We start from the raw sequence: 15,213 nt of genomic DNA, 5'->3' as shown, positions 1-15,213 counted from the left end.
TTTTTTCCCCATTTCCCCCCAATTTTCCCCCTATTTCCCCCCCATTTTCCCCCCATTTTCCCCCCTTTCCCCCCCCCATTTTTGTCCCTCGGCGCCGTTGTCGCTTTGCCCAAATATTTTTATTGCCGCCCCTCCCCCACCCCAACACCCCCCCACAAAAAAAACCCCAAAAAACCCCAAAAAAACCCCAAATAAACATCCAAGAGAATTCCGTGAAAAAGGGGAACGTCGTGAGATTTTGGGGATTTTTGGGGGGAATTGTTGGGAATTTGGGGCTCCCCGATTATCACACGGTGATAAGGCAGAGGTGACACCCCCCGGGGGGAGCAATTTTTTGGGGGGATTTTGGGGAATTTTGAAAAGATTTGGGGAATTTTTAGGGATTGGGGGAGGGGGGGGGAGGGGAGGTTTTGGCCGTACGAATTTACGGGGGGGGGGGGGGGGGGGGAAATCCTGAAATTTGGGGGGAAAAGTTCCAAAATTCGGTGAGAAAAAAATCCCGAAATTCGGGGAGAAAAATCCCGAAATCTGGGGGGGAAAGTTCCAAAATTTGGGGAGAAAAATCCCCGAAATTTGGGGAGAAAAATCCCAAAATTTGGGGAGAAAAATCCCGAAATCTGGGGGGAAAAGTTCCAAAGTTTGGGGAGAAAAAAATCCCGAAATTTGAGGAGAAAAATCCCAAAATCTGGGGGGAAAAGTTCCAAAATTTGGGGAGAAAACATCCCCGAAATTTGGGGAGAAAAATCCCAAAATTTGGGGAGAAAAATCCCGAAATCTGGGGGGAAAAGTTCCAAAATTTGGGGAGAAAAAAATCCCGAAATTTGAGGAGAAAAATCCCAAAATCTGGGGGGGAAAGTTCCAAAATTTGGGGAGAAAACATCCCCGAAATTTGGGGAGAAAAATCCCAAAATTTGGGTGAGAAAAATCCCGAAATCTGGGGGGAAAAGTTCCAAAATTTGGGGGTGAAAAAAGTCCCGAAAACTGGTGGAAAAAATCCCAAAATTTGGGTGAAAAGAAAAAAAATCCCAAAATTTTGGGGGAAAAGTCCCAAAATTTGAGGGGAAAAGTTCCGAAATTCGGGGAGAAAAATCCCAAAATTTGTGGGGGAAAAAATCCTGAAAACTGGGGGGGGAAAAATCCCAAAATTTTGGGGAAAATCCCAAAATTTGGGGGAAAGAAATCCCGAAATCTGGGGGGGAAAATTTCAAAATTCGGGGAGAAAAATCCCAAAATTTGGGGGGAAAAAATCCCAAGATTTGGGGGGAAAATTTCTGAAACTTGGGGGGGGAAGAATCCCGAAAATTGGGGGGAAAAAAATCCTGAATTTAGGGGGAAAATCCCAAAATCTGGGGAGGGAAAAAAATCCCAAATTTTGGGAGAAAAAATCCCAAATTTTGGGAGGGAAAATCCAAATTTTGGGGAAAAAGTCCCAAAATTTGGGGGGGAAAAAAATCCTGAAAACTGGGGGGGGGGGGAAATCCCAAAATTTGGGGGGGAAAATTTCCAAAATTTGTGGGGAAAAATCCCAAAATTTGGGGGGAAAGAAATCCCGAAATTTGGGGGGAAAAGTCCCAAAATTTTTGGGGAAAAAGTACCCAAATTTGGGGGGGAAAATCCTGAAATTTGGGGGGAAAAATCCCAAAATTTGGGGACAAAAGTCCAAAATTTGGGGGGGGGAAAAAAAAATCCCAAAATCTGGGGAGAAAAATCCCGAAAATTGGGGGGGGGGGGGGGGAAATCCCAAAATTTGGGGGGAAAAAAATCCCAAAAATTGGGGGGAAAAAAAAATCCCAAAATTTGGGGGAAAAAATTCCAAAAATTGGGTGGGAAAGCCCCGAAATGTGGGTGGAAAAATCCCAAAAAATCTGAGGCAGAAAAATCCCCCCCCCCCCACCAAAAAATTTGGGATTTACCTGGAGAACATCCCAAAAAATTGGGGGGAAAAGAATCTGAAAAATTGGGGAGAAAATGTCCAAATTTGGGAATTTACCTGGAGGGAAAAATCCCCAAAATTTGGGATTTATCTGATGGAGGAAAATAGGAAAAAAAAAACCAAAAAAAAAAAAAAGAAAAAAATTCCTAAAAAATCGAGGCCGGGGAAAATCCCCAAATTTGGGAGGAAAGCCCCAAAAATTTGGGATTTACCTGGAAGGAAAAATCCCAAAAAATTGTCCCAAATTTGGGGGGGATGAGGGGACAGAGCCCTGCAGGACTGGGCAAGGACAGGTGACAATGGCAGGTGCCACCTTACCTGGCCAGGTGCCACCAGGTGTGCCCAGGTGTGCCACCTTACCTGGCCAGGTGCCACCAGGTGTGCCCAGGTGCCACCTCACCTGTCCAGGTGCCACCAGGTGTGCCCAGGTGTGCCACCTCACCTGTCCAGGTGCCACCTCAGGTGTGTCACCTTGGGTGGGACAAAGTGACAAAGGCCACCAGCTGTGCCCAGGTGCCACCTCACCTGTCCAGGTGTCACCAGGTGTGCCCAGGTGCCACCTCACCTGTCCAGGTGCCACCAGGTGTGCCCAGGTGCCACCTCAGGTGTGTCACCTTGGGCGGGACAAGGTGACAAAGGCCACCAGGTGCCACCAAGACTCAGAAATAACCGATGTCACCGTGGTGCCACTTCCTGTCCTGTGATGAGGTCTCCAGGTGTGCCCAGGTGTCACCTCAGGTGTGCCCTCACCTGTCCCTGGGCATGGGAGCTGACAGAAGCCACCAGGTGCCACCAAAAGAAATGAATGACGTCACTTTGGTGCCACCTCCTGTCTCGCTCCTGTCCTGTGACGAGGTCTCCAGGTGTGCCCAGGTGTGTCACACCTGTCCCGGCCATGAGAGGTGACAGAGGCCACCAGGTGCCACCAACACAGAGAAACAACAGGCAGCAGCTCCTGTCCCATCCCAGCGCTGTGCCCAGGTGTCACCTCAGGTGTGCCCAGGTGTCACCTCAGGTGTGCCCAGGTGTCACCTCAGGTGTGCCCAGGTGTCACTCCGGTCTGGGCGAGGTGACAGAAGCCACCAGGTGCCACCAACACACAGAGTAACAAACGACGTCACTGTAGTGTCACTTCCTGTCCCGTGATGAGGTCTCCAGGTGTGCCCAGGTGTGACCTCAGGTGTGCCCAGGTGTGTCACACCTGTCCTGGCCATGGGAGGTGACGGAGGCCACCAGGTGCCACCAACACACAGAGTAACAAACGACGTCACTGTAGTGTCACTTCCTGTCCTGTGATGAGGTCTCCAGGTGTGCCCAGGTGTGCCCAGGTGTGTCACACCTGTCCTGGCCATGGGAGGTGACGGAGGCCACCAGGTGCCACCAACACACAGAGTAACAAACGACGTCACTGTAGTGTCACTTCCTGTCCTGTGATGAGGTCTCCAGGTGTGCCCAGGTGTGCCCAGGTGTGTCACACCTGTCCTGGCCATGGGAGGTGATGGAGGCCACCAGGTGCCACCAGCGCTCAGAAATAACCGATGTCACCCTGGTGCCACTTCCTGTGCTGCTCCTGGCCTTTGACGAGGTCTCCAGGTGTATCCCAGGTGTATCCCAGGTGTATCCCAGGTGTATCCCAGGTGTGCCCAGGTGTGCCCAGGTGTCAGACGAACACCTTGGCCAGGGCGTCGGCGCCGGCGCTGGCGCTGAGGGCGCGCCGGGGGTGGAAGGCCACGGCCAGCACGGCCTCCTGGTGCTTGCGGCGGTGAGCGGGCAGCTCCTGCACGCAGGTGTGCTGGCACAGGTGCCACAGGCGCAGCGAGCAGTCGTGACCTGGGGACAGACACAGGGGACACAGGTGAGGGGACACAGGTGACAGGTGAGGGGACACAGGTGAGGGGACACAGGTGAAGCGACACAGATAACAAAGGTGAGGTCACACAGGTGACGGTGACACAGGTGAGGTCACGCAGGTGTGCTGGCACAGGTGAGGGGACACAGGTGACAGTGACACAGGTGAGGTCACGCAGGTGAGGGGACACAGGTGACAGTGACACAGGTGAGGTCACACAGGTGTGCTGGCACAGGTGAGGGGACACAGGTGACAGTGACACAGGTGAGGGGACACAGGTGACAGTGACACAGGTGAGGTCACACAGGTGACAGTGACACAGGTGAGGGGACACAGGTGACACAGGTGAGGTCACACAGGTGAGGGGACACAGGTGACACAGGTGAGGGGACACAGGTGAGGGGACACAGGTGACACAGGTGAGGTGACACAGGTGACACAGGTGAGGTCACACAGGTGAGGGGACACAGGTGACACAGGTGAGGGGACACAGGTGACACAGGTGAGGGGACACAGGTGAGGGGACACAGCTGACACAGGTGAGGGGACACAGGTGACACAGGTGAGGGGACACAGGTGAAGTGACACAGATAACACAGGTGAGGGGACACAGGTGACACAGGTGAGGTCACACAGGTGAGGGGACACAGGTGACACAGGTGAGGGGACACAGCTGACACAGGTGAGGGGACACAGGTGACACAGGTGAGGTCACACAGGTGAGGGGACACAGGTGACACAGGTGAAGTGACACAGATAACACAGGTGAGGGGACACAGGTGACACAGGTGAGGGGACACAGCTGACACAGGTGAGGGGACACAGGTGAGGTCACACAGGTGAGGGGACACAGCTGACACAGGTGAGGGGACACAGGTGACACAGGTGAGGGGACACAGGTGACACAGGTGAGGTCACACAGGTGAGGGGACACAGGTGACACAGGTGAGGTCACACAGGTGAGGGGACACAGCTGACACAGGTGAGGGGACACAGGTGACACAGGTGAGGTCACACAGGTGAGGGGACACAGCTGACACAGGTGGAGGAAGCAGTCCTGACCTGGGGGGACAGAGGTGACAAACCTGGGCACACCTGGGGACAGGTGACAATGCCAATGCCAGTGGTCACTCAGGGGTCACTCAAAGGTCACTCGGGTCAGAGCTCAGGGGTCACTCCGGGGTCAGAGGTCACTCAGGGGTCAGAGGTCACTCAAGGGTCACTCAGAGGTCAGAGATCACTCAGGGGTCACTCAAAGGTCACTCAGGGGTCAGAGGTCAGGGGTCACTCAGGGGTCACTCAGGGGTCAGGGGTCACTCGGAGGTCACTCAGGGGTCACTCAAGGGTCACTCAGAGGTCACTCAGGGGTCAGAGGTCACTCAAAGGTCACTCAGGGGTCAGAGGTCACTGAGGGGTCACTCAGAGGTCAGAGGTCACTCAGGGGTCACTCAAAGGTCACTCAGGGGTCACTCAGGGGTTAGAGGTCACTCAGGGGTCACTCAGGGGTCACTCAGGGGTCAGGGGTCACTCAGGGGTCACTCAGGGGTCAGAGGTCACTCAGGGGTCACTCAAAGGTCACTCAGGGGTCAGAGGTCACTCAGGGGTCACTCAGAGGTCAGGGGGTCACTCAGGGGTCACAGGTCACTCAGGGGTCACTCAAAGGTCACTCAGGGGTCAGAGGTCACTCAGGGGTCAGAGGTCACTCAGGGGTCACTCAAAGGTCACTCAGGGGTCAGAGGTCACTCAGAGGTCTCTCAGGGGTCACTCAAAGGTCACTCAGGGGTCAGAGGTCACTCAGAGGTCTCTCAGGGGTCACTCAAAGGTCACTCAGGGGTCAGAGGTCACTCAGAGGTCAGAGGTCACTCAGGGGTCACTCAAAGGTCACTCAGGGGTCACTCAGAGGTCAGAGGTCACTCAGAGGTCACGGGTCACTCAGGGGTCAGAGGTCACTCAGGGGTCACTCAGAGGTCAGAGGTCACTCAGGGGTCACTCAAAGGTCACTCAGGGGTCACTCAGGGGTCAGAGGTCACTCAGGGATCAGAGGTCACTCAGGGGTCACTCAAAGGTCACTCAGAGGTCAGGGGTCACTCAGGGGTCAGAGGTCACTCAGGGGTCACTCAGGGGTCACTCAGAGGTCAGGGGTCACTCAGGGGTCAGAGGTCACTCAGGGGTCACTCAAAGGTCACTCAGGGGTCAGAGGTCACTCAGGGGTCACTCACTGCCGGACAGCAGGAAGGCGCCGCTGGGGTCCAGGGCCAGGCAGGTGACGGCGTCCAGGTGAGCGACCATGGAGTGCACGACTTTACCTGGGGAGGGCAAAGGGGCGTGGCCAGAGAGGGGCGTGGTCAGGGCAGGCCCCGCCCCCATCTGACCTCATTAGGGATAGCCACGCCCCCTCATTATCCCAATAAAATTAATTACCCCAATTAAAATAATTACCCCAATTAAAATAATCACCCCTAATTACCCCTAATTACCCCACAGAGCTAATTAATCCCTAATTACCCTAATTACCCCAATTAAAATAATTACCCCAATTAAAATAATTACCCCAATTAAAATAATTACCCCCAATTACCCCAATTAAAATAATTATCCCTAATTAACCCAAATCACCCCAATTAAAAGAATTACCCCAATTAACTCCTAATTACCCCATTAGAGCTAATGACCCCAATTAAAATAATTACCTCTAATGAACCCCTAATTAACCCCTAATCACCCCAATTAAAATAATTACCCCTAATTACCCCAATTAAAATAATTACCTCTAATGAACCCCGAGTTAACCCCTAATTACCCCAATTAAAATAATTACCCCAATTAACCCCTAATTAACCCCTAATTACCCCAATTAAAATAATTACCCCTAATTAACCCCAATTACCCCTAATTACCCCATAGAGCTAATTACCCCAATTACCCCAATTAAAATAATTACCCCAATTAACCCCTAATTACCCCCTAATTACCCCAATTAAAATAATTGCCCCCAATTACCCCAATTAAAATAATTACCCCAATTAACCCCTAATTAACCCCTAATCACCCCAATTAAAATAATTACCCCTAATTACCCCAATTAAAATAATTACCCCAATTAACCCCTAATTAACCCCTAATTACCCCAATTAAAATAATTACCCCAATTAACCCCTAATTACCCCAATTAAAATAATTGCCCCTAATTACCCCAATTAAAATAATTACCCCAATTAACCCCTAATTAACCCCTAATCACCCCAATTAAAATAATTACCCCTAATTAACCCCAATTAAAATAATTACCCCAATTACCCCAATTAACGAATCACCCCACTCACCCCAGGACAGCGAATTAGGGGGGGTTAATTAAAGCACCCCCTCATTGGCCGTTAATCACCCCCTGCTGAGCACGGCCGCTCACCTGTGCGGTTGTCCAGGTAACGAATGGCGCGGTCATCGCTGGCCGTGATGGTCAGCGGCTGCGAGGGGTGAGCGACCACCTGGTTCACCTGGCCGGAGCCACCTGTGGGGACAGGGACACCTGGGGTCACCTGGGGTCACCTGGGGTCACCTGGGGTCAGAGACCACCTGGTTCACCTGGCCGGAGCCACCTGTGGGGACAGGGACACCTGGGGTCACCTGGGGTCAGAGACCACCTGGTTCACCTGGCCCGAGCCACCTGTGGGGACAGGGACACCTGGGGTCACCCGGGGTCACCTGGGGTCAGCGACCACCTGGTTCACCTGGCCGGAGCCACCTGTGGGGACAGCAGGGTCAGGGACACCTGGGGGACACCTGGGGACATCAGGGAACCTCTGGCAGGGTCACGTGACTCCTGGGGATCTGGGGAGGGTTCAGGTGGCCCTTGGGGACCTCAGGTGAGCTTGGGGACACGGAGGGGGTCAGGTGACCTCAGGTGACCCTTGGGGACATCAAGCGGGGGTCACTCACCGCCGTGTGGGGACACCAGGGTGGCCTTGGTGACCTCCAGGTCGTAGAGGACGGTGGCACCTGAGCGGAACCCGGCCACCAGGTGGGCTGGCTGGGTGGCCACGAACGTCACCGAGGTGGGGACACCGTGATCTGAAACGGGGACAGGTGAGGGACAGCTGTGACACCTGCACAGGTGAGGGGACACCTGTGACACCTGAACAGGAGTGACCCCCCCCCCCAGGTGTGACCCCACAAGGGAGAGGTGTGACACTGGAGGGGACCCCAGGTGTGTCCAGGTGTCCCCAGGTGTGTCCCCCACATGTCTCAGGTGTGACCCCCACATGTCCCAGGTATCCCCCCAGTATTCCAAGGTGTGTCCTCAATGTTCCTGGGTAACTCAGGTGTTTCCCCGGGGGTCTCCAGGTGACCCAGATGCGTCCCCAAGCTCCTAAGGTGTGTCCTCAACGTCCCCAGATGTCCCCAATGCCCCCAGGTGTGTCCAGATGTGTTCCCAGCTCACCCAGGTGTGTCCCCAACGTCCCCAGACCACCCAGGGGTGTCCCCAGCTCACCCAGGTGTGTCCCCAATGTCCCCAGACCATCCAGGTGTGTCCCCAGCTCACCCAGGTGTGTCCCCAGGTGTGTCCAGATGTGTCCCCAGCTCACCCAGGTGTGTCCCCAACGTCCCCAGACCACCCAGGTGTGTCCCCAGCTCACCCAGGTGTGTCCCCAGGTGTGTCCCCGCTCACCTTTGTGCCCATCCAGGACACTCAGACAGGTGCCACCCGCGGTGCCACCGCCGCTGTCCCCTCGGGGGTCCCAGAGGCGCACGGTGCCATCGGCCGAGCACGAGGCCAGGTGACGCCCGGTGACGTCGAAGGACAGAGCCCACACGGCGTCGGAGTGGCCGTCGAGGACCCCCCGCAGCACACCTGGGTCTGGGGACATCGGGGACGTCAGTGGGACATCAGTGGGGACACGGGGGTGGCATTGTCCCCACGGCCGCGCCACCCTGGGGCTGATGTCTCCGGCCCTGTCCCGGTGTCCCCAGGTGCCACCCCCAGTGTACCCAGACCCCCCGGTGTCCCCAGGTGCCACCCCCCGGTGTCCCCAGGTGCCACCCCCGGTGTCCCCAGGTGCCGCCCCCGGTGTCCCCAGGTGCCGCTCCCCGGTGTCCCCAGGCGCCACCCCTGGTGTCCCCAGGTGCCGCTCCCCGGTGTCCCCAGGTGCCACCCCCGGTGTCTCCAGGTGCCGCTCCCCGGTGTCCCCAGACCCCCCGGTGTCCCCAGGTGCCCCCCCGGTGTCCCCAGGTGCCGCTCCCCGGTGTCCCCAGGCGCCACCCCTGGTGTCCCCAGGTGCCGCTCCCCGGTGTCCCCAGGTGCCACCCCCGGTGTCTCCAGGTGCCGCTCCCCGGTGTCCCCAGACCCCCCGGTGTCCCCAGGTGCCCCCCCGGTGTCCCCAGGTGCCGCTCCCCGGTGTCCCCAGGCGCCACCCCTGGTGTCCCCAGGTGCCGCTCCCCGGTGTCCCCAGGTGCCACCCCCTGGTGTCCCCAGGTGCCACCCCCGGTGTCCCCAGGTGCCACCCCCCGGTGTCCCCAGGTGCCGCTCCCCGGTGTCCCCAGACCCCCCGGTGTCCCCAGGTGCCACCCCCGGTGTCCCCAGGTGCCACCCCCAGTGTACCCAGACCCCCCGGTGTCCCCAGGTGCCCCCCCGGTGTCCCCAGGTGCCACCCCCGGTGTCCCCAGGTGCCACCCACCGTAGCCGTCGTAGGGGTCGCTGTCCAGGGCCGGGAGGCGCCAGCAGCGAATCCGAGCGTCCACGCCGGCGCTGCAGCACAGCCCCGTGTCACCTGTGTCACCTGTGTCACCTGTGTCACCTGCTGCCACCGCCACCGCCAGCACCGGGCCCCTGGGACAGGGACAAAGTGACAGAATTATCACACGGTCGCTGTCACCTGTGTCACCTGTGTCACCTGCCTGTGTCACCACTCTGTGTCACCCCTATGTCACCTGTCTGTGTCACCTGTCAGTGTCACTGAGGTGACAGTGTCGAGATGCTGAGGTGACAATACGGTGACACTGAGGTGACAATGAGGTGACAATGGAGGTGACACCGAGGTGACACTGAGGTGACACCGAGGTGACAATGGAGGTGACAATGAGGTGACACTGAGGTGACAATGGAGGTGACACCGAGGTGACACCGAGGTGACAATGAGGTGACAATGAGGTGACAATGAGGTGACACCGAGGTGACAATGAGGTGACACTGAGGTGACACCCAGGTGACAATGAGGTGACAATGAGGTGACAATGAGGTGACACTGAGGTGACAATGAGGTGACACCGAGGTGACAATGAGGTGACACTGAGGTGACACCCAGGTGACAATGAGGTGACAATGAGGTGACACCGAGGTGACAATGAGGTGACAATGAGGTGACACTGAGGTGACAATGAGGTGACAGGCAGGTGCCACACCTGTGCCCGCGGAAGGCGTAGACCGGCTCCACGTCCAGCGCCGCGTTCCTGAGGGGACAACGGTGACAAAACCCGGTGACATCGGTGCCGCCGCCACCACCCCGCCTGTCACCCGCCTGTCACCCACATGTCACCCACCTGTCACCTGCCTGTCACCCCCGTCACCCACCTGTCACCCGTCACCCACCTGTCACCCACCTGTCACCCTCGTGTCACCCACGTGTCACCCCCCTGTCACCCGCCTGTCACCTGCCTGTCACCCACGTGTCACCCATCTGTCACCCTCGTGTCACCCCCTGTCACCCGTTTGTCACCCCCCTGTCACCCCCCTGTCACCCGCCTGTCACCCCCCTGTCACCCCCCTGTCACCCGCCTGTCACCCACCTGTCACCCGCCTGTCACCCCCCGTCACCCCCTGTCACCCCCCTGTCACCCCCTGTCACCCCCTGTCACCCCCTGTCACCCGTTTGTCACCCCCCTGTCACCCGTTTGTCACCCCCCTGTCACCCCCTGTCACCCGTTTGTCACCCCCCTGTCACCCGTTTGTCACCCCCCTGTCACCCCCCTGTCACCCCCCTGTCACCCACCTGTCACCCCCTGTCACCCCCCGTCACCCCCTGTCACCCCCTGTCACCCCCCTGTCACCCACCTGTCACCCCCCTGTCACCCCCCTGTCACCCCCTGTCACCCCCCTGTCACCCCCTGTCACCCGTTTGTCACCCCCCTGTCACCCCCTGTCACCCCCCGTCACCCCCTGTCACCCGTTTGTCACCCACTTCTTGGGGACGAGCGGCTTCTGCAGGTTCCAGAGCTTGAGCGTGGCGTCCTCGGAGGCCGTCACCAGCGCCGGGTGACAAGGGACAAAGGCCAGCGCCCGCACGGCGTCGTAGTGGCTGCGCAGGGTCAGGCGCGGGCTCCAGGTGCGCTTCGGGGACGGCGGCCGGCCGGAGGTCACCTGGGGACACGGGGGTGGCACTTGGGGACACCTGGGGACATCGGGGTGGCACTTGGGGATATGGGGGTGGCACCCGGGGACACCTGGGGACACGGGGGTGGCACGTGGGGACTTGGGGACATTGAGCCCCAGGTGCGCTTCGGGGACGGCGGCCGGCCGGAGTTCACCTGGGGACACGGGGGTGGCACTTGGGGACATTGGGGTGGCACCCGGGGACACCTGGGGACACCTGGGGACACTTAGGGACAGGTGTCACTCACGTCACCGCCGTCGTTGTCGTTTGTCACCGTCAGCTCCGCCAGGTCCCCGAGCCCGTCCAGGGCCAGCGCGTCGGCCACGACCCCTGGGGACACTGGGGGACATTGGGGACATTGGGGACATTGGGGGACATTGGGGACATTGGGGGGACATTGGGGGACATTGGGGACATTGGGGACATTGGGGGACACTGGGGACACTGGGGGACATTGGGGACATTGGGGACATTGGGGGACATTGGGGGACATTGAGGGACATTGGGGACATTGGGGACATTGGGGACACTGGGGGACATTGGGGATATTGGGGACACTGGGGACACTGGGGGACATTGGGGACATTGGTCACACTGGGGACAGTGACACCGGGGTGGCAGTGGGGACATAGGAACCCCCCTAGGTGACACAGGTGACACTGAGGTGACACTGAGGTGACACTGGGGTGACACAGGTGTGTTCTTACCTTCAGGTGGCCGCAGTGGCCCTGGTGGCCCGAGGTCCCCGTCCCGCAGGTGACACTGGTGGCTCTCTGTGACAATGGGGGGAGGGGTCATGGCGTGTCCCCAGGTGTCCCCAGTCCCACCCCTGATGTCCCCAGGTGTCCCCCAGGTGTCCCCCAGGTATCCCCTGGTGTCCCCAATCTCACCTGTGATGTCCCCAGGTGTCCCCCAGGTGTCCCCAGGTGTCCCCAGTCTCACCCCTGATGTCCCCAGGTGTCCCCAGGTGTCCCACAGGTGTCCCCAGGTGTCCCCAGGTGTCCCCAGTCTCACCCCTGATGTCCCCAGGTGTCCCCAGGTGTCCCACAGGTGTCCCCAGGTGTCCCCCAGGTGTCCCCCAGGTGTCCCCAGTCTCACCCCTGATGACCCCAGGTGTCCCCAGGTGTCCCCAGTCTCACCCCTGATGTCCCCAGGTGTCCCACAGGTGTCCCCAGGTGTCCCCCAGGTGTCCCCAGGTGTCCCCAGTCCCACCCCTGATGTCCCCAAGGTGTCCCCAGGTGTCCCCAGTCTCACCCCTGATGTCCCCAGGTGTCCCCAAGGTGTCCCCAGGTGTCCCCAGGAAGTCGAACTCTCCCAGGGCGTCCTCGGAATCCTCCTCATCCTCATCCTCATCTTCCTCCTCCTCCTCCTCCTCCTCCTCCTCCTTGGGGACACCCTGGGGACACCAAGGGACAAAGGTCAGGGGGGACAGCGACAAAAACGGGACAAAAACGGGAGAAAAAAACCCAAAAAACCCCCAAAAAAAACCCCAAAAAATCCCCAAAAAATCCCCCAAAGAACCCCCTAAAAATCCCTAAAAAATAAAAAAAAATCCCCCAAAAATCCCCAAAAAGTTCTCCAAAAATCCCCCAAAAAATAAAAAAAAAAACCAAAAAATCGCCAAAAAGCCCCCAAAAATCTCCTAAAAATCCCCAAATCCCCCCAAAAAAATCCCCAAAAAAATCACCAAAAAATCCCCCAAAAAAATCCCAAAAATCCCCAAAACACCCCTAAAAATCCCCAAAAATTCCCCAAAAAAATCCCCAAAAAAACCCTAAAAATCCCCAAAAAATCCCCCAAAGAACCCCCTAAAAATCCCTAAAAAATAAAAAAAAATCCCCCAAAAATCCCCAAAAAGTTCTCCAAAAATCCCCCAAAAAATAAAAAAAAACCCAAAAAATCGCCAAAAAGCCTGAAAAAAATCCCCTAAAAATCCCCAAATCCCCCCAAAAAATCCCCAAAAAAATCCCCAAAAAATACCCCAAAAAAATCCCAAAAATCCCCAAAACACCCCTAAAAATCCCCAAAAATTCCCAAAAAAAATCCCCAAAAAAACCCTAAAAATCCCCAAAAAATCCCCCAAAGAACCCCCTAAAAATCCCTAAAAAATAAAAAAAAAATCCCCCCAAAAATCCCCAAAAAGTTCTCCAAAAATCCCCCAAAAAATAAAAAAAAACAAAAACAAAAAATTGCCAAAAAGCCCCCAAAAATCTCCTAAAAATCCCCAAATCCCCCCAAAAAATCCCCAAAAAAATCACCAAAAAATCCCCCCAAAAAATCCCAAAAATTCCCAAAACACCCCTAAAAATCCCCAAAAATTCCCAAAAAAAATCCCCAAAAAAACCCTAAAAATCCCCAAAAAATCCCCAAAAAATCCCCCAAAGAACCCCCTAAAAATCCCTAAAAAATAAAAAAAAAATCCCCCAAAAATCCCCAAAAAGTTCTCCAAAAATCCCCCAAAAAATAAAAAAAAAAAAACAAAAAATCGCCAATAAGCCCGAAAAAAGTCCCCTAAAAATCCCCAAATCCCCCCAAAAAATCCCCAAAAAATCACCAAAAAATCCCCCCCAAAAAATCCCATAAATCCCCAAAACACCCCTAAAAGTCCCCTAAAAACATCCCAAAAAACATCCCCTAAAAATCGCCCAAAAAATGCCAAAAAATCCCCAAAAGCCCCTAAAAAAATCACAAAAAAATCCCCTAAAAATCCCCAAAAATTCCCAAAAAAATCCCCAAAAAAAACCCTAAAAATCCCTAAAAATCCCCAAAAACCCCTAAAAAAGAATCCCCAAAACCCCCTAAAAAATCCCAAAAAATCCCCAAAAAATCCCAAAAAAATCTCTAAAAATCCCCCCAAAACCCCTAAAAAAAAATCCCAAAAAATCCCCAAAAAATCCCCCAAAAAATCCCAAAAACTCCCCAAAAAAAAATCCCAAAAATTCCCCCAAAAATCCCCAAAAAATCACCCAAAAAAATCCCCAAAAAATCCCCAAAAAAACCCCTAAAAAAATCCCCCAAAAATCCCAAAAAATCCATTAAAAATCCCCAAAAAATCCCTAAAAATCCCCCAAAAACCCCTAAAAAAAATCCCAAAAAATCCCCAAGAAACCCCTTAAAAAGTCCCAAAAAGTCCCAAAAAAATCACCCAAAATCCCCAAAAAAACCCCTAAAAATCCCGAAAAATCCCCTAAAAAAATCCCCAAAAAATCCCCCAAAAAATCCCTAAAAATCCCCAAAGATCCCCTAAAAAAATCTCCTAAAAAATCCCAAAAAATTCCCAAAAAATTCCTAAAAATCCCCCAAAAAATCCCCAAAAAATCCCAAAAAATTCCCAAAAAGTCCCTAAAAGTCCCCCAAAATCCCCAAAAAAATCCCTAAAAATCCCCAAAAATCCCCTAAAAAAATCCCCAAAAAAATCCCCAAAAAATCCCCAAAAAATCCCTAAAATCCCCCAAAAACCCCTAAAAAAATCCCCAAAAAATCCCCCAAAAAATCCCTAAAAATCCCCAAAGATCCCCTAAAAAAATCCCCTAAAAAATCCCAAAAAATTCCCAAAAAATTCTCAAAAAATCCCTAAAAATCCCCCAAAAACCCCTAAAAAAATCCCAAAAAATCCCCAAAAAACCCCTTAAAAAGTCCCAAAAAGTCCCAAAAAAAATCACCCAAAATCCCCAAAAATATCCCGAAAAATCCCGAAAAATCCCCTAAAAAATCCCCAAAAAAATCCCAAAAAATCCCCAAAAAATCCCTAAAAATCCACAAAAATCCCCCAAAAAATCCCCCAAAAATCCCCAAAAAATCCTAAAAAAAACCCTTAAAAAAATCCCTAAAAATCCACAAAAAAATCCCCAAAAAATCCCAAAAAATTACCAAAAAGTCCCTAAACGTCCCCCAAAAAAATCCCTAAAAATCCCCAAAAATCCCCTAAAAAAATCCCCAAAAAAATCCCAAAAAATCCCAAAAAATCCCCAAAAAATCCCCCAAAATCCCCCAAAAACCCCTAAAAAAATCCCCAAAAAATCCCCCAAAAAATCCCTAAAAATCCCCAAAGATCCCCTAAAAAATCC

General features: G+C 54.3%; 1 protein-coding gene across 1 annotated transcript; it reads right to left on the bottom strand.

Annotated features, from left to right (window-relative positions):
* Positions 1-3,592: 3,592 nt before the first annotated feature.
* Positions 3,593-12,652, bottom strand: LOC134057428 (striatin-4-like; the record flags this gene model as incomplete). The annotated part of the gene is made up of 11 exons (XM_062514415.1): positions 3,593-3,763; positions 6,002-6,088; positions 7,189-7,290; positions 7,719-7,850; positions 8,449-8,637; positions 9,455-9,606; positions 10,179-10,226; positions 10,955-11,133; positions 11,394-11,485; positions 11,854-11,919; positions 12,401-12,652. Coding segments are annotated over 11 exons (1,469 nt in total), but the record flags the coding sequence as incomplete, so codon positions are not given.
* Positions 12,653-15,213: the final 2,561 nt, after the last annotated feature.

Source organism: Cinclus cinclus, unplaced genomic scaffold, assembly GCF_963662255.1.
Source record: "Cinclus cinclus unplaced genomic scaffold, bCinCin1.1 SCAFFOLD_338, whole genome shotgun sequence".
In the NCBI taxonomy this organism is placed as follows: domain Eukaryota; kingdom Metazoa; phylum Chordata; class Aves; order Passeriformes; family Cinclidae; genus Cinclus; species Cinclus cinclus.
The sequence above is the reverse complement of the archived record's forward strand: the minus strand, read 5'-3'. Positions and strand labels throughout refer to the sequence as shown.